The sequence below is a fragment of the Chanos chanos genome, chromosome 12, assembly GCF_902362185.1.
Source record: "Chanos chanos chromosome 12, fChaCha1.1, whole genome shotgun sequence".
Lineage (NCBI taxonomy): Eukaryota > Metazoa > Chordata > Actinopteri > Gonorynchiformes > Chanidae > Chanos > Chanos chanos.
In genome coordinates, this window is record NC_044506.1 from 9890646 (window position 1) to 9916788 (window position 26143).

At 41.7% G+C, this 26143-nt stretch overlaps 1 protein-coding gene across 1 annotated transcript; it reads right to left on the reverse strand.

Annotated features, from left to right (window-relative positions):
• Positions 1–1785: 1785 nt before the first annotated feature.
• On the reverse strand, positions 1786–22632 carry myo1g (myosin IG). Its single transcript, XM_030789501.1, has 21 exons — positions 22538–22632; positions 20651–20859; positions 20240–20333; positions 19878–20043; positions 18781–18834; positions 18182–18280; positions 17714–17830; positions 16830–17036; positions 16468–16613; positions 15310–15424; positions 15015–15185; positions 14295–14365; positions 11591–11665; positions 11206–11338; positions 8724–8890; positions 7803–8010; positions 6673–6896; positions 6365–6509; positions 4794–4898; positions 3965–4078; positions 1786–1947 (listed from the first exon to the last, which is right to left on the reverse strand). Exons 1-21 carry the CDS (start codon positions 22630–22632, stop codon positions 1786–1788), a joined length of 2877 nt encoding a protein of 958 aa, XP_030645361.1.
• Positions 22633–26143: the final 3511 nt, after the last annotated feature.

Below are 26143 nucleotides of genomic sequence, written 5' to 3' on the forward strand. Positions count from 1 at the left end.
TGCAGCACAAGTTTGTACCAAAGGGGCTAGGTTTATACTACACAGTCTAAGGTGACAGAAATCTTCTGCCCGACTTTTCGTTTGTAATGTCAGCACAGCGGCCTCTGTTTGGTGAAAAAAAAAGAAAAAAAGAAAAGGAAATGCCTTTTAACAAAGCAGCGGCGACAATTAGGGCTGATTAAGAATGTGTGTACGCCTGCATGTACAGTGTGTAAACGCAGAACATTTCAAACGAGATCGCAGTCACTACTTTCTCAACTGACCCACTTCAGAATATTTATGCATGATAACGCTCAACAAGACAGAGAGAGATCAATGTTTTCATTCAAAAGTGAGAAGAATACAGGCCTCCGTTCTCAATTTCAAGGTAAAAGGAGGGGGATTTAAAAAAGACAGAGTTGTGGTACTAGCCTCCTAACATGCATTCGTTATGCTCTCATGTGAAAATTTACACTGACTGGTGCATGACCACTGGGGGCTCTCCTCTTTGGGAGCATCGACAAAGCACGTGTGTGTATTGTTATTTTGCCTCCACCCTCTCTAAATACACACACACACATTTAAATACTCACACACACTTGGCTTCCTCCACACTCCCTCAGCCCATTCATGGCATTTCCTTTTGATGATATCTCAGAGGGGTCATGACCTTTGACATTCACCCCCAGATGGCAGCACAAAGGGGTCCGCGCAGACGTGCCGACGCATTGATTAGGGCCTCTCAATGGCAGACACTGCCCCACTGACACCCGCTGCACAGAAGCCAAAGTCTCACAGCTGCTGCGGGGACTCCTGTTACTAAGACACCCCTTCCTCTCCAAAATAAAAGCCTCGTCCAGATCCAACACACACATACACACACTCACTCAGGCTCACACTCACGCGTGCACACACACACACACGTACACACACACACGTACGCACACACATGCAGACACACACACGTGCTCACACACACGCGTGCGTGCGCGCACACACACATACACACACACACACGCACCAGTTGTCATTTGTCCTCGTCCCCAATACTCCCTCCCAAAGGCCAAGCCATGTGAGAGAATGCCTGGAGCCAGAAAATGCCGCTACACACAGCAGTGTGTGTGTCTGGGTGTGTGTATTTTTCTATTTCCAACAGACCGAGAGTAAAGGTTAAAATCGCGACAACGTCTGCAGAAATGTCGGAGCACGGCTCTATGTAGTGCTTTAGACAGGCAGATGTTTTAGAGCGCACCGGCAAGCAGTGTCAGTGAATGTCTCAGCATGGCTGCGTGTTGCTAATTACTATAAGTGTAGCACATATGAGGTCCTCTTTGTTCTTAGCATGCCCCTTAAGCTGAAAGGGCTCCGAATTTTGGGGTGATGAACTGAGACCATGTGGTTCTAACTGAATTTGGGGATTAAAAACCAGAACAGATTTAAAGTAATACTTTATCCTCCTACTTACCATAGTAATCACTCTAACAAACACCTAATGGTCTTCCTAAATGACGTTAAGCTCATTTATGTGTTACGCTAATTAATCTGGAAAACAATCACAATCATTTGCTAAGTCCTTCCCTGATTCTGCAAATTACCGTTCCACCACTGCCCTCTCCTCATCTGAAGATCCTTCATTCTGATCTTTATTTGAGAATAATGGTATTGATACTATTGTGTGTCCTCAGTCAACTGGCTGAAGATGACTTAGGTTAAATTGCTCATGGTGCCTGGTCATCTGTAGGAATGAAATCTGATCTTAAATCAGTCTGTCATACAGAGAATGGCAACGACAAGTCAAACTACTGCTTACCGTTTAAAATGGTCACAGAGGGTTCCTACAAACTCCCCAACGCGGTCCTGGTTGGGGCAGAGCTGCCCCTTTTGCAGGTGGACCAGAATGTCATCTTGGGAAGCAGTGTGTAGCGCCACCAGCTGGTCACTGCCACTGGTCACACTCAACCCCACCACCTGGAACCATGAAGTGAGAGTTACAGATTCAGACCCTGAATGCAGATTCACTGGGAGATACAATGTAAATATCAGTGTTGCGGACATAATTGAGACTGATCTACAGACTGGTGCTGATGCAGACTGGTATCAGACTAATGACAAACCAAAAGTGAAAGTTAACATAACATCTCTTTTGTTATGGTGTGTGTGTGTGTGTGTGTGTGTGTGCGCGTGTACGTGTATGTGCGTGTGTGCATGAGTGTTTGCAAGAGTGTGCAGGTTTGTGAGTGTATGTTTGTTAGTGTGTGTGTGTGTGTGTGTGTGTGTGTGTGTGCGCGTGTGCGTGTGTATATGTGTGTGTTTGAAGAAAAAAAAAAACAGGAAGGCTTGGTGCGATCATAAAATAAAAGTGTGTGTGTCTGTGATTATGAGTAGTATTAAACGTAGGTGCGTCATTGCTGTGTCTGCCGTAGAAAGAGAGTTCACCAAACGTTAAGCCTCTTACAGCTGGCTGTACAGAGCCAACAAACACAGGGTAATCCCTCAATGCCCTAAACCAACTGACCCAGCAGTCTCACACCTTAGAGAGTGTGTGTATGTGGTGTGGTACTGGGTGATCACACAAGCATACAGATTTACACAAGTGCGTGAATCTTCGAGGATGTGTGTCTCTTGATATCATTCCTCCCATGTACAATGTGTGTGTGCAACTGTGACATTATCTTTCACAAAACAATTTCATTCACTGGCTGGTTGGCACTGACTTGTGTTTTGCATTAATTAAGTTCTCTCTGTAATGGGCTTCCACCGTGGTGCGTCATTCTGTTGCAATCTGGACTGCGGCCACTAAAATAAAAACACTTTTGACAAATCACAGACGTAACAATGTCCTTATCGGAAACCCAATAACACCACCTCGTGTCTAATTCTCGGCTAACGGAGATGATCTACACCTTTAGAAGTTACATAACTTCTTTTGCAGACTGGAGGCCTATTCAAAAAGTATGTCATGCAACAACAACAACGTGTAGCTGGTTTTAAAGCACGCTTTAATGAAGCCAGCTTGGATGCTTTTGTGCAGTCCAATTACTGAACGCAATTCAGTCAAACCCGATACGACAAAGCGTGGAACGGGACCACAGCGCAGTGCCAGAGAGCACTAAAAGCCCGATTTCTGTAATCCATCCCTGTACCCCTTAGGTGCACCTGACACCATTAGTGTGTCGGGTGTGTGACACACAAGGTCAGTTTTTCTTTCTTTTTTGTTTGTTTGTTTGTTTGTTTTTTCGCCAGAGAGTTTGCGAAGGACTCAGAGTGGGTCTGCTGCAGTGTGACTAAATCCCTCCAACACCACACACAGGGCTGGTCGGCTACGCTCCTTTCCCTTCGCAGAGTCCACAGAATGTAGGTCAGACACTCCTCTCACACACTCTCACACACACACACAGGTCTGACAGACAATGACAGAGCTATGGTTTGTTCTTTGTGAGTGACCTTATTAACTGATCCAGGGTCAGTTTGGGGGTTTGTCTCATAACAATGGGCAAATGTAGGGCTTTAGCAGAGAGGTCTGAGCCTTCAGCAGCTCTGTAAGAGGAAATGTGACTGGAGCTAAAAACTAAAGGGTGGGGAGTCTGTCGCAAAGTAGGTCCGACAGTCATTTATCAGCAGCTGCTCCGACCCGCGCAGAAGAGAGTTATGTTACAGAAGTCACTTTAACATAAGGTCATACAACTTGGGCCCTCGTGACCATAAGTCCTGTTGACTTTTGTTTTTATCAATCGCTAAATGTCTCTGATTGGTTGAGGAATGTGCATACCTATGTTACAGGTAAAAGTCAGCCTCTGATTTTGTTGCTCGCCCCGCAACACATATAGGTGTCAAACATTTACAGAAAAAAAAACTGGACTATGAGAGTATGAAAATGTTCGCTGTGTGTATTTTGTGCACTTTTTGTGTATATGAACTGTACCCTTAAACAGCTTTGTGTGTGTGTGTGTGTGTGTGTGTGTGTGTGTGTGTGTGGTTCACTCACGGTCTCTATATTTATTCGTTTCTGGACTTTGAAGTGCTTCTTTGGTTCCAGACGGTAGATGTGTTTGTCTGTGATAAGCAAGGCTCGGTCTTTTGTATTATTGAACCAGTTCAACTGGAGAGAGACCCAGAGAAATTCAGGGAGACAAGAGAATAAGAGAAAAAGATCAAGCAAAAAAGAAAGAGCAAGAGATAGATGGAAAGAGTAATGGACAGAGAGAGAGGGGAGAGAGAAAAAAGACACAAAATGTTGTTAAAAGGAGTTTCACATTGGGGTTTTTTCATGCTAAAATAATTACAAAAACATCAAATAAAAACTCTGAAGCATAACTGAACAGACATATAAATTCAAACCTGATGTGGAAAATATAACAAAACATGCACAGCAATATTGTAAGTAATGGACAGTGTCAATTCTTAAGAAATTCTGAAGTCCTTCACAGTTCTGGCTGCATTTAAAAATAGACTGGTGGGAACTGGATTGGGTTTGATTCAGTTTCAATGGAAAAGATGATAAAACAAGCTTGTGGACACAGCATCCTCATCTGCAGGGAGCTGATACAAAGTGTGTGCTGTGCAGTGTTGAATGTGAAATGTTTGGTTCAGCCAGTCAAAAAAAGAGTTTATTTCTGCTCTGGCCTCTTTATCTCAACTGCTTCCACTTCACAAACGGCATTTAGCACTGAGGAGACATGTTCAGATATGAGACAGCAACATAGAGAGTAAGAAAGACAGAGAGGAAGACAGAAAGAAAGAAAGAAAGAAAGAAAGAAAGAAAGAAAGAAAGAAAGAAAGAAAAAAGTGTGTAAGATGTATGAGATGAGGCATACCATTCTGACAGATCCAGAGAAGAGGATTTGGTTGTACTGGTCTTTGTTTTTAAGATCTTTGGTGATTTTCACAAAGTTGGTACTGGTCAAAGGAGAATCTCTCGCCTAAAACAGAATGACACCTTTAGTACTTCATGACATAAACCAAAGTTAAGGTAAATGTATCATAATCATGAATGCAATAACAAAAGAAAGGAATGCCTAAAATAACTTTAACATTTGTAAGAAGGCCAAGCCACGTGAGTTTGGACCATGTGTCCACAGGAACATTCTCTTTCAAACAATGTCTGTGTTCATGATGATATAGTGAGAATTAGACATAGCCAAAGGATTCTGGCTTTCAATTCAAAGATTCATTTTGTTTTTGGTCTTCTTGACAAAGGCCAGCTATGTCGATGGCTGAAGTTCAAGCACAATAACCCAGCTACTGTGCTGAATAATGGTTTCAAACATGAAACCAGAAAAGCAATGAGTCACAGTTCAAAATAGAATCCTCTAAATATGATCAAATCTTTTATCATTGAACTATGAATTAAAAAAAAAAAAAAAAAAAGGATTATTGATTTTCCATTGCAAAAGATACAGGAATGGCTATTATGGCAAGAGTAACTGTTGGAAACAACTTCCTTTCCCTTCTTCCCTTCCCTTCTCTTCTCCTCAGTACGTGATTGAAACCTAAAAAAAAACAGAGCTCAGACTATATTTAGAAGGACACCAACTGATACAGCAACAGTCCATTGCTACGACCTGGGAAGATAATTCAAACCAGGCTAGCGTTCATGCTAATGAGATGATAGCATGCTAGTTAGCTAATCGAAAGCAGGAGATTTTTTACCACAAGTAAGGCCTTGTTGAGTGCCTTAAAGCTACTTGCCCCATTGTAATAGAGTTTAGTGATCACCGTCAACGATGCCGAAAGATGTCTTTCATAGAATTAACGAGTGAGTGGCATTTAATCGACCCCTTAACGAGCCATTGATAAGATCCATTAACCCTGTAATGACAAGGGCACGTTCAGTAACGTGATCTTGATTTAAAGGATCTCACACAAGCATCTTCAGACGTCAACACTGGCCATTTCTAATTCACTGGATTTGTTCTTGTAGAGGCGGAGTCCAATTAGAAAACAAACATTTGTGAGGTAAGCACTGATTAAGAGATAAGAGACAAAAGGAACTGGACCTGATTTCTTAACAGCGCCCCTGTTCACACATAAAACATAACAAGATGTATCAAATCCACTAAAACCATATAACATTCCAGGAAAATCCCATTTTAAAATCATGCCTCTATTGATATACACTCAGCGTTTGTGCACGTATATGTCAGAGTGGATTTCCAAAGTCTCTTACAGCACAATTCTCACTGCTTTTGGGACACTGGGAGAGGTGACCTACTAAAGACTTATTATTATGGGAACACATCCTTAGAGACGTATCACCATTTTGTGAAACAGTTACGTAACTTCAGACCAACAACTGTCAGAGCTCCAGCTACTCACACCAGAGAGAGAGGGCCACTAAAGACTAACAGGCAGGCCAGTGCTAGACAGCAGTGATGCAGCAACTCACATTAGACAGGTAGTCCCTTTCCCAGAGACGGCCACAGCCCCAGTCCGGCCTCTCCCCCCTCAGAGCCTCCATAGCTGCCACCTTCGCCCGTACTTCTGGCATATCTGATGGAGGGATGTTCTTAATGATCTGCCTGGCCCTCCACCTACATATCAAACGAAGAGAGAGAGAGAGTTAACAGTAAGTAAACAGTAAAAGTCTGGAAAACATTTTTCGACAGACACGAATCTTTACAATAATTATCCCACACAATAACTGTAAAACGCTCAGACGTGTTGCTAACGTTGGTTGTTGCTATGGTGACCTACCGGCGGTGGAGGTGCTGCGTGATTCGGTGGAACTGTACGAGGGTAGCGGGTGGGGTCGGCCATTCTACGCTCTTGCCGTAGTCGGCCATGTTTCGCACGCTGGCAAAACGGCGCTCCACCTCCCAGAAATGAGCTTTGACTTTATATCTCTTGTAACAGCCCATTATGGTGTAGATAGCCCTCATCTTGCGACAGCGCATGCGGGCCAGAGCTCCGCGCCATACCTGGATTTGGTGGGAGAGGTGGGGTGGTACACAGCATATGAGGTATGGATGACTGAACAGATGAGAGACGGTATGTATGGTTATATGCCGAAATAGCTATAACGTAACATAAAACAGAGAAGAAGCGTAAAGGAGCGACTGAGGAAGAAAAGAGTGCAGAGAAAAAAAAAGAAAACGGGGTTGTGACGAACTGTCAGGGAAAAATTAGAAAGCTCATGCTGTAGAAATGTATGGAAAAGAGAGAGGAGACAGGTAAAACGGTGATTTACGGAGCACAGATATGGTTTTGCCAAGGTGTAGAAGATGGATGGATGAATGGATGGATGGATAGATGGATGGATGGATGGATGGATGGATGGATGGATGAGAAACAGGGAGGTCACTCCCTCTGATTCACAACAAAGAGTTCTTCTGAATTTCTGACTAAGCTGTATACCAGTCAGTGCCTCGGCTAAATGAACTGGGTCAAAGAGGAAAGCAGGGCAGCCTGCAGATCAGATGAATTATTGAATATAATGTAAGAATAACCCACAGATCACACTCATTAACACAATTACTCGTGTTTAAATCATTCCAGCAACTTCAGAAAATCATGTTGAATTAGTGTACTGGGCATAATAACACGTGCATAGAGAAACTAAAGAACAGGAGCTTGTGGCAATAACAGAAGATCTTTACGTTATGAGAGATCTAAATGAGGTCACAGGAACTTTGTGATAGACACAGGGTTCTGTAGTAGGCGTAAATCTGGACCGATTGAAGCCTTAGCCGAATTGGCTGCGTATGGAACTTTTCTGCACAACTCTGTGTGTGTGTGCGCGTGTGTGAGAGAGAGAGAGAGAGAGAGGGTGGAAAAGGGTTTGGTTAGGCTGAGACAGAAATAAAGCAGAGAAGGTTGGGTGTTACCTTCTGCAGGAAGAGGACTAGAATAGGAATGAGTGCAGCTCTCTCCTGCTCTAGGGTGAAGAGGGAGCGAGGTGTCCTCACAAACAGCTTAGTGTGACCGTACGCCACATCCCCTTCAAAACCATGCTGAACTACAATAGCCTCCACTGCCTCGCGGTCTGAGGCCATCAGATGGTTGGGCCAGGTGTACTCACAGGTCATCTTATACCTGTAGGATGAGAGGAGGGGGGTCATCCAATAGCCATTAAAGGTCTTTCAGTTCTTTCATCCTATGTGTTCATGACATGTCGGCTTATCAAGATGTTAAAATGGTGCACTTCAATAACAAATAACGATTTTTTTTTTTTTCTAGTTTAAAAAGACATTGGAGGCATGGTGAATTCAGTCATGAAGGTAATTAAAATTCTTCTGAAATACATGTATTTCAAACTTTTAGTGGGTGAATGTTATTAATTTCCAATTAAAGTGCTGAAACTTCATTATGGTGACATAACTGTGCCTTACTGTTTCCATAGAGATGTGTTAGAGAGAATGAATGTGCTGCTATTGAGTGTCTTTTCATCAGCAGTAAGAGAGTGACCTGGTTTGTAATGCTTCCAGTGAAAAAACAGACCCAATATTGAGGGAGGGTTCAAAAAAATTAGGTAAGTTTGTTAAGATTTGGTTAAAAAAAAAGGCTGTAAAGATTCTATGTTCATTTACTCAAAACTGTCAGGTTATTTTTACACTTTATATCTGAGAAGGGAGAGCTATAAGCTAAGGTATTCTCAGGTATTTCTAAGGTATTTTCAGGGTAGTGGTTGAAAGATTGGGTTTTGTGTGTTTGTTTGTTTTTTTGTTTTTTACATGGAGGAGCTGTACAGAGAGAGCCCTTTTCAGATTCAGCGGTTAACTTTGATTAGTCAATGCTTGATCTCTAACCTCTGCAGGAAGCGGGCATAAGGCTGTCTGTAGGCAAAACCAGCCCTCCGCACCCTAACATTCTCCAGCAGGCCCAGGTACGCCACCTGGTGTTGACAACGGGCATCGTCAAACAGCATGGGCGACTTCACCTCATTGGGTTTGATGCAACGCACATAATACGGCTCCTGTAAACACATTTAAACTTTGGTAAACAAACTTTCGTCAACAAGAGAAAAACGTTCTCATTGAATGCCTCGTGCGAGACAAATAAAACACCCAGGTTGACTGATGAAAAATTATTTGGGGTTCTTTGTGGAGACGAATTAATAATTTATGTGTGCTGTGAGAACTGGGACCTGAAGCAAGTCTAACTTGGAGACGGCATGCCAAAAAATGCCTTCAAGTGCTTTGGTTTAACTTACATTCATGAATATCATAAAAACACAAACAAAAATGGATGGGTTTCAATTTCCTACGTTTTGTGTACTTGTTTCAGCAAGGCTGCACTGTCTGTTGGTGAATGCGTCAATAAATTCTTCGAGTTCTAAGCATTCCATCCAAAATGAGTCCTCTCCGTTCCCTCATTTCACCCAATGAACTGTTGCCTCTTTCTCTCTCTCCCTTCCCTCCGCCCCTCTCTCTCTCTCGCTCTCTCTCTCCCTCTCTCTCTCTCTCCCTCTGTCTCTCTCTCTCCCTCTCTCTCTCTCTTTATCTCTCTCTCTCTCTATCTATCCTCAGCTGACAGGAGCTTGTCTGGACGTGTTTGCCTGTCAGGAGGGATGCTGCCTGCTCTCATCTTCACTGCTGGCCCATAAAAGCAGAACAAGAGGAGAACACAGTGCTCTGAACACTCTCCCCAAAATCCATCATCTCAGACGCATACCGAACAGACGGATGCAGATAACCACACACAGACACAACAAACAAAGTCATGTAAAAAAAGACAGCAACTCATATCCAAACACAGAGAGACACAGATACACTCCAAAAAAACAAACAAAAAAAGAAAAGAAAAGATGCTGAGTCACTTTTTTTTTCCAATGAAAAACATGGTTTATGTGATTTACAAACTGAAATGGTGACAGTCTTCATAGAGACTGACCGTCCAGCAGGATTTTAACTCAGCCCCGATCAAACACGCCTAATTCTTGTACTCAGAGGCCTCTCAACTGAGACCTTAATAAATCGGATTCTGGCGTGTAAATTTAGAGTTCTTGGAAGAGTCTTTACACACTATGAGAGTAAAGGGACAATTCCTTGTATTAACTATTTGGGTGTCATGGTAAATGCATGCAAATATATTGCTACTCTCGTTGACACACATAAACACAAATGAACATAAATTTCATGTAAACACAACGCACATCAAGTTTGTGTGTCGAGAAAGAAAAAAAGGCAGCGAGGGACATAAGAGAGACAGTGATAAAGTAAAAAAAACGTGACCTAAAAAACAGGAGCTGTCCAGAATGCGTCCCGAATACACCACACACACGCACACACACACACACAGGCACACAGGCACACAGGCCCACACACGTGCCGCCCCGCTAGGAAAAAAAAACAAAAACAAAAAACGCTCCGCTCACGGACGTACCAGGTCATCCCAAAATAACATCAGGGATTGAACACATTTTCATCAGTGGTTCAGTCATAAGAGAAAAGCTCAGCATGCCTCTCTTCCCTGACTCCATACATCCACCAGCATGGGATTTAACTTGTCTCTCTCTTTCTCTGAGACAATAAAGCCTTCATCAAATACAGACATTTTCCATCAGAAAGATTGCATTTTTCAGCACTTCCATATCAGAACTGATTAACACAGCTGTTCGCAGAAACACCTGTTCAGTCTGTTTACAGACTAGAAAGGATTATTGTTCTCGGTAAACCGAGCGCAACAGTATATTATGTGTGTGCAACATGTTCATGTTCTGAATATCGTACTATGTCATTTTTCAGTACGATTTTGTGACTAAAACTAAAATATGTACTTAAAGATTTTCTAGTATACTGTGAAAAAAGGATGTTAATGATAATGTTCAAGTATGAAAACATGACAAACTGGGTCAGCACTGAATGTGTCAATACTGGAAAAAACCCAAAAGAAGTGGCTAAAACGAATTTGACTTGCACTGTCAGTTGCCAAGCAACGAAAGATCATCCCCATTTCATCAAAACATCTGACACTGGAGAAAAACAAAAAGAAACTTTTTTTTTCAGCCAATAACCAGGCTAAATCTGAATGAAAAGGATTAAATGAAAGGCTTATCCTCAAATATGAATAACAAATATTTAGTAATTCTGACAGAGTAAAAAAATAAATAAATAAGAAGCTTACAATAATTTCATGAACATCAGTGAGGTGTATTGTACTCACACACTGAAAAGTTAACTGACGTCACTGTGCCTCAAAGGTATCTGACTCATAGATCAGTATAGTTTGAACATGAAACTCAGCCTTTTTACGCAGACTTTTCTAAGACAAAATGACATCATCTCTAACCTTGCAAGCCAGTCTGTCAACAAGAGCGATGATTGAGTTCTTGAAGAGTGTTGCTGCAGTCAGTGGGCGCTTGGTGACCTCAGTAATACTCAATTTCCCATCAGGCCACATTTCCTTTAGGACAGGGTCAGCACTGAGAGAGGAGAAAGACAAGAGATGATAAGATATTGACAGAGATGTCAAACCAATGAGCTGAAGACAGTAGAAGGAGAAGAATGAACAGAAAAGATGTGGAGAAAAATGTCAACAGGAAAGGAAACAGAAGGTGAAAGGAAGTAAATCTTTGAAAGAGACTTTATTTGAATTGACAGAGTTTTCGAGTTGTAAAAACGTGCAGAATATCACAGCCAGTGCTTCTGACATTGGAAGTTGCAAGTCTTCCTACCTGTTGTACATGAGTCGCTTAAAATCCTGGAAAAGTGGATCCTTGTTCTTGTCCAGAAAACCTTCAACTGAATATCTGTGTGTGTGTGTGTGTGTGAGAGAGAGAGAGAGAGAGAGGGAGAGAGAGAGAGATAGAGAGAGAGAGAGAGAGAGAGAGAGCAAGAGAGCGAGCAAGAGAGAGAGACAGAAACAGAGACAGTGACAGAGACATAGACAGAGACAGAGACAGAGAAAGAGAGATTAATCCAAGCATAAACACAGAGGGCAAATTGTAAGACCACTGTACTGAAAGGATAAGCACAGAATAAAAAGTTCTTAAAATAGTTTCAAGGCCTTGAGTCAGAATGGACAGGTACATGCTGTATGAGTCATCTGAAACTAGCAAACAGCAAATCAGCAACCAAAACCTTTGCAAATCCTTCTCCCTGTAACTGCCAAATCATATGATATTAAACAATATTGAGCAAACATATTAAGCCACTGTCATTTTCACAAATCTTCTTATGACCGAGTCATAATCAAAGCAGCATAAGACCCTTATATTAACAAAAAAAAATCACAACCTCTCCATGTGAGCACAGCAAAGACAAATAAATAAATAAATACATACATACAACAAAGAGGCCCATCAGTCAGCGTGATTTCACTGTTACATAAAGCTGAAAAGCTGTGTAATAAAGTTCACATTGTGCCAGCAAGGTACAGGACAGAGGCAGTGTTCAGCCTCCCCCTCTGAGCAAGAGCTGGATTAACACATCAGATGTGTTACATTCACACACACACACACACAAACACACAATACATATACATGCACACGTGAGTGACCACATGGCCCTGGTAAGAAGTTGAGGTTGGTTAAAACTAGTCCTGGACAGATGTATGCCTTCAGCTGACTGACAGGGCCCAAAGCATCCTGAAGAAATTAGAGAAGGAAAAAAATGACTGAATATGCGTATAGGAAGACCAGGGATTCAGGCCAAATTTAACGAATCGCCTGCAAAATCTCAGTACCATTAAACTGTTTGGGAGTAGTAGCAATGCATCTCATTTCCAGAGGGGTAAGATCTATAGACCATATGAACGAGCAGATGGGTTAAGTTGTAGAGATCATGGGTGAATCATGAAGCTCATTATGGAGTCTGAATGGGAGACATGAAATGGGAGATATGAATGAATGGATAGAGGGAGTGGATAGGCAACAGACGAGGAGAGAGAAGAAGAGAGAGAGATACAGAGAGAGAGAGAGAGAGAGAGAGAAGTAGGTCATAGTCTGAGCTGGGATGGGGCGGGGGGTTGGGGGATTCGGGGGGGGGGGGTGTGGTATGATGAGGGGGTAGCTAGGGCGAGAGCATATTTAGCAGGAAAGATGAGGCCCTCCCTCCTTCCCTCACTGTCACAGTGCAGCCTTAGGGACCTTAAAGGATGAGGAGGGGAGGGATTGGAGTGGTGGGCGACAACTCCGACAGCCTGGCTACCCCTGGGGACCTGGCAGAGTGCGTTACCGGGGAGAGCGGATACTGAGGCGAGCTTTTATCGCTCGAGCGCTGTCGCACTGGCACAGGGACGCATTCGTACACAGACAGACAGACTGCTCATCATGAGCGCCGTTTATGCGCGCATGAGAGTTTGAGTGTGAGTGAGAGAGAGAGAGAGAGAGAAAGGGAGCGAGAGAAGCAGGGTCGGTGCTGTAATGACATTCAGAGTGAGTGAACAGGAGACTGTTTCGTTCACTTGACCTAATTACTGAGAACTTGGGATAGTTGTTCAAATATTCCGTCACAAAGGGTGGCAATTCAATCACTTTGTGACTTTGCGAATGGCCCCAACAAACTGTGGCAAATGTCTGCCTCTCTAAGTTAGGTCAGATCAGTTCCTCTTACTCCTCCCTGCGCATTTAGTGGTATGACACCAAACTGACCCAAGAACGCTTTTAAAGACCGCTCGCTCTGTAAACAAGCACTGTGGCTCAAGTATAAGCCAATATGCAAAGGCCTCCTTAGATAACACATTATAGTCTAACACTCCACATGTTGTAAGATAATGTGGAGGGAGAGGGAGGGAGAGAGAGAGAGAGAGAGAGAGAGAGAGAGAAAATGTGTCATCTATTTTCAGAGCAGCTTTCCAGTTCGTTCTCTGGTCTTGTTTCCCACCCTAAATGAAATGGAGTCCTCTTAGTTATGAAATTGAGGACACCACTCTTGCTGGGTGAGAAATCGTCGAAACTATAAATATTTTAAATCACAAAGCACTCTTTTTCATTACTGGAACGGAGTGTCTACATTTAAGAGTGATACGGGACAATGCTATTTTTTTTCCCTCAGAAACTTATGATACCATGCCACGTTGGTCAGTCGCTTTTTTCCTGTTCTGTGGCTGATTCTGAGGGTAGCTAAAAGGGAAATGAGTTGCATCATTCAGTCATTTGTATCCTCTTGAGTAGAAAAAAAAACTAAAAGGAAGTGCTAGGATTATGAAATTGCTTTGCATGGTAAATAAATATCTTATTCATTCAAGTATGCAGCAGCCTCATTTACAGACATGTCATTTATTCACAGTTATTGAAAATCACATTCAGGCTGCTTTTCCCTATCTGTCAAGCAGACTATCATAGCCTTGCTGTAGTCCTATCTGTTTAAAAACCTCTGGCCCCATGGTGTCTGACAATGACTCTGACAAGTAGGAACAAAAGTATTTCTGTCACTCACGTGACATCTCCAGCATAGTGTCTGATGCGGAAGTCTCGATGGAACTCCATGGTCTTGTCAGTTGGACAAAGCTGTAAGAATAGTCAGACAATAGGCTTGTAACTCTGCACATGCGTATATGGAGAACTTAAAACCACAAGAAGCAGAGCGGTTGAAAGGTAAATTTAAAACCAGTTAACAGTATACTGTAGCTAGACCGATGAACATCCTGTTGTTTCTGTCCACTGTGCTGAACAGCTCAAAAAAGCACCATGAAATTGTTCCTGAACAGTGTGTGAAAATACTGCTCCCTCATGGCCTAATTATGAAAGTGCTCCAAAAATACTCTTTTGCATATGACAACAATGATTCAGGGCTCCATCAAAAAAAAAAAAAAAACAGAGACTGATTTGATGGAAGCTCCTGTCTCTTAATTTCAGTCACTTCTGATAAACTATATCGAAATGTGTATGTTTTGTGTTTTGAGATGGGTTTTTGTTGTTGTTGTCGTTGTTTAATTTCACTGTTAATTGCACTGACTGTTTTCTGTGCCATAAATGAGGAGTAGAACTATGACTGTGAGATCATTTTAAGGTGGTAGTAGTGGACTTCCGTGTGCTATAGAAACTTGCTAATGTTCTCAGTTCCCACAGCTAGTGTGGTCTCACCTCAGGGTCTATCAAGAAGGATGTGTGTGTGTGTGTGTGTGTGTGTGTGTGTGTGTGTGTGATCATACTGTACCTTTCGGGAGGTGTAGTGAGGGTGCTGGCCAAGTTTGTTGTTCATGCTCTCCAGGCAGACCGTGTCAGTGACTTTTCCCACAGTTAGACAGGCCTCATCCAGGATGGAGATGATTCCTTTATGGGGCTGCTCCACCAGATCCACTATGATCTGATTATTGAAATAGTCAATCTGTAAGAGAAAAAACAGTTTTAGATTTGTTGTTATATCACAGAGGTAGTAAGAGAATGACAAAAGAGTGTGTGTGTGTGTGTGTGTGTGTGTGTGTGTGTGTGTGTGTGGATAGCACACTCACATGTTGCCATGTGATGCCTTCTCTCTCATATTCCTCCTGCTCTTGTCTCAGGATCAGCTCAATAAAAAGTTGCTGCAACTTCTCATTACAGTAGTTAATACAGAACTGCTCAAAGCTGCAGACAAAAAGACAGAATGCACAGCTATGAGCAACGGTTAATGTCAGACCTATGTTAGAAAACTAGTTATTATATGCACAAAATCCTACATCAGATGTCATAATCTAAAAATTCAAGAAAGTTTCAAATGGACTGTCAAATAGAAGTTCATATTCCTTTTTTATTAAAGATATACAAAAAATGACCGTGTATCTCTGATGCAAGTTTAACTTGTCATTTGTTATCAACATCTTTTTAGTGATCTTACCCTAAATTTTGACAACTGCATCATCTCTCAAAACTCTACAGCTAAAAACCTTGGTGTGATTTTTGACTCTAGTCAGTCGCTAGTCACTCATATCAAAAACACTACCCAAACTGCCTTTTATCACCTCCGTTATACTGCTAAAATTAGACCCTTTCTAAGTATGGCTGATGCAGAAACTATTGTTCGCGCATTTGTCACGTCTTGCCTCGATTACTGCAATGTTCTGTACTCTGGTCTGCCTGCCACTACTACCAAAAGTCTTCAGCTGGTCCAGAATGCTGCTGCCAGAATCCTGACCAGAACAAGGAAGTTTGACCACATCACACCTGTCCTGGCTTCCCTTCATTGGCTCCCAATTCATGCAAGGGCAGATTTTAAGGTCCTCTTATTAACATCTAAAATTCTACATGGGCTTGCGCCAGCCTACCTGTCTAATTACAACCTATAACCCCCCTCGCACCCTGTGCTCTCACGATTCTGGACTATTAGTCATTCCAATAGTTAAAAAGAAGTCCGCTGGCTACCGAGCCTTTTCCTACCAGTCTCCCTTCCTCTGGAGTAGTCTACCTACAGAAATTAGGGAGGGAAACTCTCTTCATGCCTTTAAGACTAAACTAAAGACTTATCTATTTTCTCTAACTGATGCAGAATATAATTTTGATTCAACTCTGTTGTGAACATGTAAAGCCCTTCGAGACTATAAATAGTGACACTGGGCTCTAAATAAACTTGTACTATTATTATTATTATTATTATTATTACTATTATTATAGTTATTAAAAAGGAGTATAACCTGTTGTTGTCAAAGATCTCAAAGCCATAAATGTCCAGCACACCAATGACTGTGTTTTTGCCATGAAGGGCAGGGTTGTAGTTTTTCACCTCAATGACATTATTGATTCGACTGACAATCCAAGCGAACAGTCGCTCATACAAAGCCTGGGAAGGACGTAAAAGTTTGAAGAGTGTTAGACAGCAGAAACCAAAAGCCGTGTCATATAGCTCGCTAATGTACTCTCCGTGGCAGAAACAGTTAAGTGTGTGTTTCTCTGAAGTAAAGTGCTTTGAATACTCATTGGATTATTCAGATTTGACAGCCGACCTGCAGTGGTAACGTGGCTTTGCATCAAAGCCGAAACTGAATGTCTGAAGTACCTTAGCGAAGGCGTCTCGGCCATAGGTTGCCTCGTTTTCACTATGTCCTTTGTCTATAACCTCACCACCCCCAGTGGCCACTGTACGGAACAACAGAGTCTTTTTCACGTTTTCATACTCGGTGGCTGTAAGATCAGCAATGTGTCTGATACAGTCTTCGCTAGCCAGCTGCACATTCTCTCCATCAGTTGTAAACTCCAAGTTTCCCTGAAAAACCATGAGTTATTGGAAAGTTTGAAGAATTTACAATGAGAGAGGTAAAATGCTGAAGTCACAATGGGATTCCGAAACTTTGAGTGCACACTGACAAAACATCTGATTGGAGGAAAAAATTGATTATTCAGTAGCACTGGAAATTTAATTGGTGGTTTATCACAGCCATTTTAAGGAATGTATTTAGCATAATTAGGGTGACCATATTTTGGTTTTCAAAAAAGAGGACGGGGATGACAAACAACTACTAGCATAATAACAGTGGCAAGATGACCTTATTTCTTTCCATTCAGGTTTTGGTGGTGTTACGGTTTTCGTAAGGTCTCTTGGTTGTTGCTGCGGTGTTAAGGGTAATGAATGACATGCAGTTTAACCAATGTTCATGGCATGACAGTGCACAAGACCGTCCATTGGTGGCATGTGAGAGGGCGGGATGTAAAGGAAAAGGTCAAAGCAATGCAAATGCACACACGGTGAATGGCAACTGTGGAAAGCAAAAGCCAAATCCCAGACATTTTGGGCGACTTAGAAATCCCAGCAGAACGCATTTTTCAGGTCCGAAAAAGAGGACATGTTCGGGGAAAAAGAGGATGTATGGTCACCCCAGAATAATGCTTTGCGAGTTCTGCTTGTTTTATTGTGTGCGTCCACTGAAGGGTGTTACAACTAACCAGGTGAAGAATAGTCCCAAGGATCTTGTAAATGGAGCCGATTTCTTCCTGAGTGAAACCAATAACTTTAAGAGCAGCCATGACTGCCTTGTGACATGCGCGGTCATCAGTAGAGGCCTGAGAGAGAGAGAGAGAGAGAGAGAGACAGAGAGGGGGGGGGGGGTAGACAGACAGATAGATCCAAGGAGACAGAAAGTGAAAGAGGAAAAGAGATGAATTATCCTTTGAGCAGTAACTCGCTCTCATTTTTCTGAATGACCTCCTTTGCCTCATCTTTTTAACATTGTGATGACAGATGTGCAATGATTGGACAATCACTGGTCCATATGACTGTTAAGACTGTGGAATGCTTAGCACATGAATTCACTATGTGCAGTACAGAGATGCAGTAGAGAAATGTATTACTTGTATAGACATATTAAAATTACATTCGAAATAATATACAGTATATTAAAGGGAGGCACTTACCGTGGAGACGGCAGCCCCCTGCCTTGTGTAGACATAATGTGTTGGGTCATTCTGGAGGTGTAGCGATCCCATCAGCTCATCGGAGCCTCCCCGCAACAGCTGAGGATCACATACACATCATATATATCATGTATATATATGATATGTGTGTGTGTGTGTGTGTGTGTGTATGCCATATATATATATATATATATATATATATATATATATATATATATATGGCATAGGCTACTTCCAGAATTGTAAATTGTGCACATATGTAAACACAAATATTCACACTGACACCTGCACATCAAGGTCTGTTATTTGCCTAGTAATGTGTTTATGACACTCTCTATAAAAAGGCAGAGCAACTGGAAAGTAAAAAAGTATCACGGCTTTATAACAGACATAATCTAGGATGATATCATGTATGTGCTGGAGGTGTTAAAATTGCATCACGGGTTCTTACACCTAAATTGTTATCAGTATCAGAGTTATCAGTAATGACTGCATTGCTATTCATTATCAAATGTTTTGTAACTTTTCACAGCTATTTCGTAACCATCTGAATCTTACTTGAGCTCTTTGTTTAAAAAAATCAAGGTGGTAAATCTCACCTGATAAAATGAATGGAAGTTTCGCTCTCCCTCTTGTTGTTGTATAACCCGTGACTGAAACAGAGAGGGAAGGAAGGATACAAAGAGATAGGGAAAGAAAGAGAGAGAGAGAGAGAGAGAGCACAAGAGGTAGAATTGAAATACGTTTGTACAAGACTAACTGTAGTTTCTCAAGACTTGACAGCTCAACGCCAAATGTAAGAAAAATGTTCTGCTTTGTTGTTTCTATTCAGTATGACATATTGGTTAAAACAGTGGTCTTGCATAACCACTAAATTAGTCATCCAGTAATTTCTTTGGCTTTAACTTTAAGTATGTGGTACCAAAGCACAGGCATGTCTAAGTGTTGGCCCTACAGCAGTTGAAAAGAGAAGTACATCTCCTGACATGTGAGGGAAAAAAGATGACACCTCTGTTGGCATACCCTGCATGACTCAGATGCATGTTGTGTACTGAGGATGTTTGTAGAGGCACATTGAGCACAGCCAAGTGAGATTATTCATTAGCACCAGAAGCAGAACCAGAAAGGGGCGAAATTCACAGACATATCAGTTCAGTGCCAAAGTCTCACTCTCTAAAGCTTCATCACCTTTCATCCGTAAAATTCACATATCCCACCATCAAACAATGAAAAGGGTGCGTTTTGGAGTTCTCACACACACACACACTCACAAACACACACACACACACACACACACACACACACACAGAGTTCTATTTTGGACAACACAGACCAACTGTGACATATTTTTCTTAACGTACTTAAGCACCCCTGCCAAATCTGCAGCACTTCAGTCGATGATGAGTAATTCTAATTCTGACATTTTTCATGATGCCTAAATTGCTGAGACAGGCAAAGAGTACATGGCAACTCTTTTTTTTCCCTCTAAAATTAACGTGACGCGATCAATCCGATTAGAACATTCAAAATAATGGCAGAGCTGTACCTTACTGGTGTACTGTCACAAAAACATTTCGTTTTCTGTTCTCTGTGGGTACACTCCCAGAAACGGAGCATCTGTTTCCTTTTTCCTGGCCATGACATCTACAGTTTACAGCTGTGTACAAACATATCAACCCTGAGGGCCAAGCCTTACCTTCTCCAGCAAATAGTTGTTGATATGGCCACCTGTAGGATCTCCATTGAAGTTAAAGTTAATGTCCATGTACTTCCCAAAACGACTGGAGTTGTCGTTACGGTTAGTCTTCGCGTTCCCAAAAGCCTCCAGCACACAGTTAGATTTCAAAAGCACATTTTTCACACTGTTAAATGAGGTTAGTGTTGGAGAGACACAGAGAGAGAGAGAGAGAGAGAGAGAGAGCAAGACAGAGAGAGGGAGAAAGAAAGGAGAACTATGTTTAATTTTCCCTCATTTTGTTCTTGTCCAGAGCGACTCGCATTTATTGCTATCTGCCTTTGGAGCGCTTCCTTACCACTGCACCCAGGTGACTGGCTTACCTCTCAACCTCTGCCCTCTGGCTGGGGTTGGTAATGGCTGCGATGTACTGCATGATGTACTTGCTGGCCTCTGTCTTACCCGCTCCACTCTCACCTAAAACACAAAAACAGAAGGAATCATCAAATCAGTTTTCTCTTGCCAAGTTTAAAACTCAGGATTATAACTCAACTCTAGTTTTATTATCGCTGTTTCTTATGTGCAAAGGCTTTTGTTTTAAATGGCATCATTGTTGACCAAAATGAAACCTATAAGCTGCCCCGTTAAACCATAATTAAACCAAAGCTGTTTTAGAAATATTTACATAGCAATGTGTATGGACTTGGGTATCTGAAAAATCGACAGAGACATATGAAATTCTCCTCAGCTGTATGATTTATTCTTTCATATTTATTGGTTATCGGTTATTGCACCTGAGATGACAATGCAGGTGTCCTTGGCTCTTCTTTTCATGGCTTTGTAAGCAGCATCTGCCACTGCATACAGGTGTGGGGGGTTCTCATACAGCTCCCTGCCCCTGTATGCGTCTATGGCATCCTTCCCATAGATGTCCATCTGTTTGTAAGGGTTGACCGACACCACCACTTCACCGATGAAGGTGTAAATGCGGCCCTTCTCGAATCTGAAATCACACACGTAATTGCTGTCACCTCAAAGATGACTCAAAAAGCAAGCCGTTCGCAGACAAAAATCGAGGGAGCCTCGAACGCAAGCAAACCTTGTCTGAATAAATGACATCAGCCTACGTTTTCCCTCTTTTGTTCATCACCACTGGTGTGAAAGAGCTGACTGTGTCTGGCCACACCTTGTTCACAATGTAAAATGGGCGAGATGTCAGAAAAGAAAAGCTTTTATTCTTTACCTAGAGGTGAGTGATGTGTAATTAGATAAGGATTGGAAGACTACTAAAAAGCAACTGATATCACAAGATGTTCCTCATTTGATTAGGGAGGGAAGCACAGTTCCAGATGATCTATGCATCACCTTTAAACAGGAAGATAAATCTAATCTGCACAAAAAGTTTGTCTAGAGGCAACGTTTAACTGACTGTCTCATACACACACCCATAGGCCACAGGAAGTGATACAAGGGTGGGAAGTGATAACAGGAAGTGTAAAATGTGACTCAAAATGTGTCGCTTTCTCAATTTCAAATAAATTTATTTGGCTTAAATGCGTAAAACAAAAACTGTTTTGTTCGAACACATTGCATACATTTAGTCGTTAACCAAACACATTGGCCAGGACTGTATGAGATTACTGCCAGAGTGACAGAGATACAAAGCTAAGTCAGTGGAGCTACACTTTTCTGACTTTTACAGTTTACCTTCCATTACATAACACTCACAGAAGAATTCACTTATATCACATCAAACAAATTTGGAGTTTTAAAAAAAAAAAAGAAAAATCAAGTTCCATTTTGTATATTCTGCCCAATAACAAGATTGTACGATTTTCTGATGCTTTAGGTAGATAGATGGTTTGACTTTTGAGCCGTCTCACAAGTGCTGGCATATGTGAGAGACGTGGTAGTGAAACAAATGTGAATTAGAGAAGGCATTGACACCACACTCAGAGATAGACTAGAAAAAAAGTCCACATGATTCATTCTGCCACCACGAATAACGTCATGAAAACACTGGGTGATCAGAAGTCCACATAATGAAAGGAGAACTAAGAACTTGCCCCACCAAGCCTGAGGTTCGTATAGCGATAGTATAAAGTGGTAAAAGGTTCTCTATTGAAGACTTCAAGTTACTTGTTGTTGGCATGCAGAGGGTGGTCTTATGTGCCCTTCAACAGTTTGTTCAGAGCATTTCGGAGTAAAAGCATAGAGCGGGAACATCAAACCAGATGTGAGTCATCCCTCCCCTTTAGTTTTCCCCCCTTCTCTCTCTCTCTCTCTCTCTCTCTCTCTCCCTCTCTCTCTCTCTCTCTCACTTGCTCTGTCATTCTCTCTATCTACCTATTTACCAGTCTCAGCAAACCATCCCACTGAGTCGGGAAGAACTCTGATGAGTCAAAGTGAACCGGGACCAAAAAGAATAGACATCTTCAGCGGTTGGAAGTAAAAGTCGTTTTGAAACAATTTTTCGGCGAAACATGTTTCAACAAAACCCACATCACTTCAGGAGGAATTCACAAATACCAGCCAGCTTAAAATTTTTTTTTTAGCTAGATTCAAACGAACAGCCGGTTCACTGGATCGACCATATGTAACCGAAGTACGGTTTGTGTGTAACATCATCGTCTCCACAGTACACTAGGTAGCGGATTCTGCTTCCTCTAAATGAGTCTTACCTCAGTTTAAGATTCTCCATGAACTGCTCCATGGTGACTTCATCTAAGAGGACAAAGTCCGACTTTCCAAACTCGAGGCCCTCCAACTCCGCCATCCCAGTGATTGACTGGTTGAGTGACGAGCGGATGGAGAGAGGAACGGAAGGTGACAGGAAAGAGAGAGAGAGAGAGAAGAGATGTAGACTTGACAGGACCTGGCAGAGCAGCGAGTGTGTGTGTGTGTGTGTCTGCGTGTGTGTGCTGTGGGCGTGGCCTAACTCTGTTCTTTTGTGGATTGAGGGGCAGTACTTTGTGAAGCGAGTGAGGTTTGTGGTCGGCAAGCTTTAGCACGTCATCCTGTTCATGGGCCCTGCATGTCTGTATGGGCATGTGTGTGTGTGTGTGTGTGTGCGTGTATATATTTATTTATGATGGAGTAGTAGCTATCTTTAAACTAGCAGTTTTTCCTCTATCTGCTCTTTGCTTCCTGCCACAGGCCTCAGTACTGAGTGCAACAGTGTGAGGTAATGTTGAGGAAGCTTTATTCTCACTGCTCTTCTCTCTTACTGCATTTGCCAAATATAGTAAAATGATGCAAGTAAGAGAGAGAGAGAGAGAGAGAGAGAGAGAGAGAAAGAGAGCTATCAGCATTATAACAAGGATGCTAAAGCTACTCAAGCCCAAATCTGCAGAGCTGATCTTCTAAAGGGTCCTCGTCTCCTGGGAAAAAAACATGGCATTTCCGCCCCCTGACTCAGTTTCGGACCATGGTGGCTAGATCGTGGGTACTTTAGCACTGAACAACTGTAACTAAATGAAAGACAGGCAGGAAAGGGAGTGTTGATACTGATCAGTATCCAACTTGACTATAATTAGTCTGGAAGGAGTCATTCAAGAGCACAATTACTTTACTTCCCAGAGCTGGGATGTGGTTCTTGCGACAGTAAGGATTTAATGAATGAAATCATTTGCATGGACTTAGTCCAGAACTTTAGAATTTTAAAAGCTGGCTCAAGAAATAATGATTCCACTTTATTGCTTGGAATGCTATGACCAACCTGTGCACACAGGACAAGATGAAGTCCTTCATTACAGAACCAAAAGATATCAAAGGTGAAACACTGCACAGGAACAGTAGTGGAGCATGAAATTAAAAGTGTCATATACAAATCAATGGCTGCAAGGCATTACATTTCCCCCACAAACAAGTCTCCAGCATCCTAAACAACATTCCAATGCAAATAGTCTAATTTGAGAAAGACTCCTCCTCCTTTCACCCCTGAAGTCAACAGGGCCAGAATGAGTAATGGAGGGAGGAAAGAATGTACACAAAGAGAGAACGAGTCTAAAACATCCAAGCACCCTCAGTGATACAGTTCCACTCATCTCCGTGTAATAAAGTGAAGGAGTCTCTGGGAACATCATAAGGTTTCATTTGCTGCATGTAAAATATGTTGCTAATTACAACAAAGTTCTTAAGGTAAGTCATTTCTTTCTCCATATCACAGTTAATCGGAGCTTCTCTACAAAACCAACTTGTTTCAACAGGGAGACATAGCCAAACACAGGAGAAATGTGAGGCAAAGAGATGACTCAATGCATTCAACAAAACCCCTGGATTTTTCACGGACACATTCCACCACGCCGATTCCTGTAGATACGGCTCGCGAAAGAGTAAGTGAGAATCTAAGTATAGTTTCAAATGAGAAGCAAGGAGCATTAGCATACACTTAAGTTAAGATCAGACCGTGTATTCGATTATATTCAATTATGCTCGTCATAAGGACATCAAATTACACCTATAAGCCCTGTAAACTCTCTCTTTATCATGAGACAAGTTGTTGATTGAGCAACATGAAGTGGGAGCTGGTCTCAACTGTGTGGAAACATTTTTCACCTTTACACCACACAACAGAGGAAGGAAAACCAGGGGAATGTATGAAGTGAGCAGAAAGTTTCTGACTACCAGAAAAGTATCAAACGTCCACGTTTACTTCTTGCTTTTTTTTTTTTTTTGAGCAATTAAATGACATTTTGGGCTGTCGTTTTCACACTAATGAAAGTCCAATGAAAGTTTTTGCACTAATGAGGTCCAATGTCTAAATTTCATCACAGAGAACATCAGTTCAACAAAATAGAATCAAGTCTCCATGAAGCCTCTCAGTACACTATCATACACTCTGTCATAAATCATATAAATATGATTCATATAATCATATAAAAATGATCTGACTCACAGATCATTTAGAAAACCTTGCCCACCAAGCCCCTCTCTATAGGGGAGCAACAAACTGCAGACCACTGCTGCTCATTTCCTGTTCAAAGAGCATGCATCTGGGAGGTGACTAAACGCACTTCCTCAGAAGCTCCCATCTCCGTGACGACAGCAGAGTCAGAATGACTGGCAGTTTGGGTTACCATGCATACGACTGAGTATGAAAACATTATTTGCTCTAACTAACCGACACAAAAAAGAGAACAGAGATGAGAAAATAGAATATGATGCTATTTAATATAACATAAAATGTTTTTCGATTTGGGGTTTGAGAAAACTACAAGGGAAAAGTAAAGAGATGAGAAATACTAAAACACATTGTCACAAAGGTGACAAGACAAACATTTTATAATCAAAGTAAAACCTTTACAATGTCTATCACAACTGCTTATATGATTGAGCACAACTGGCATGTGATGTGTGTTAAATATAAGTGTGAGGTCCCCCTGGAACATGGTTTACACTTATAAATTATTACTTTTCAGCAACAGACGAAAACAGTTTGAGAAAAACAAAGACCAGTAAGAGGAAAATATGTCTTTAAAAATGAGTTACATTTAGCTTACAAAACTAAAAAAAAAAGAGTACTAAATAATTTTTGTGACGTGTAAAGAGAGTGTATCTTGTTGCTTAAAAGTAGTGTTATAGGATTAATTCAACCGTGTTGTTTTCTCTGACTAACCCGTTCTCCTCTGTCTGTGATAACCAATGATAGTTAATGCATCTATGCTCCACATGCTTTATTTGCTTTATTAAGTCCTGATACCCCACTTATACTCTCCTTTCCCCCCTCATCTTCTGCACGCGTCTGTCTCATATGCTTGAGTGTGAATGCCTTGTGTGAGCGTGCGACTGTCTTCCTCCCAGGTGTGCATCCTCTTCATTCCTCCCTGTCAGCCTCCTCCTCATCTCCACCCACCTCGTCCTGCTTTTGTTGTCTTTATTTTATCTCCTAGTGTTTCTGTAATATGATTGTATTACTTGTAATTGCCCACTGGGTCAGTACCTATTGCACACCTGTGCGGCCAGGAAGGGGTCTTCTCTCTTTGTGGTCCGTCTCAAGTTTTCTTTCATTGTTTCCCCTGTTATTCCTGGGAGATTTGTCTTGCCTGCTATGGATTAGGTCAGGGGGTGATGTCCTGTTTTGTTTGTTGTGGGCATGTAAAGCCCTTTGAGACTGTAAATAGTGATATTGGGCTCCAAATAAACTTAAATTTGAACTTGTCAATCTCTGCCTAATGTAATAATAATAATAATAATAATAATAATAATAATAATAATAATAATAATAATAATAATAATAATCTTTACTAATGCAGATCAAGTGTCACTGAGATCAAAAATCTCTTTTG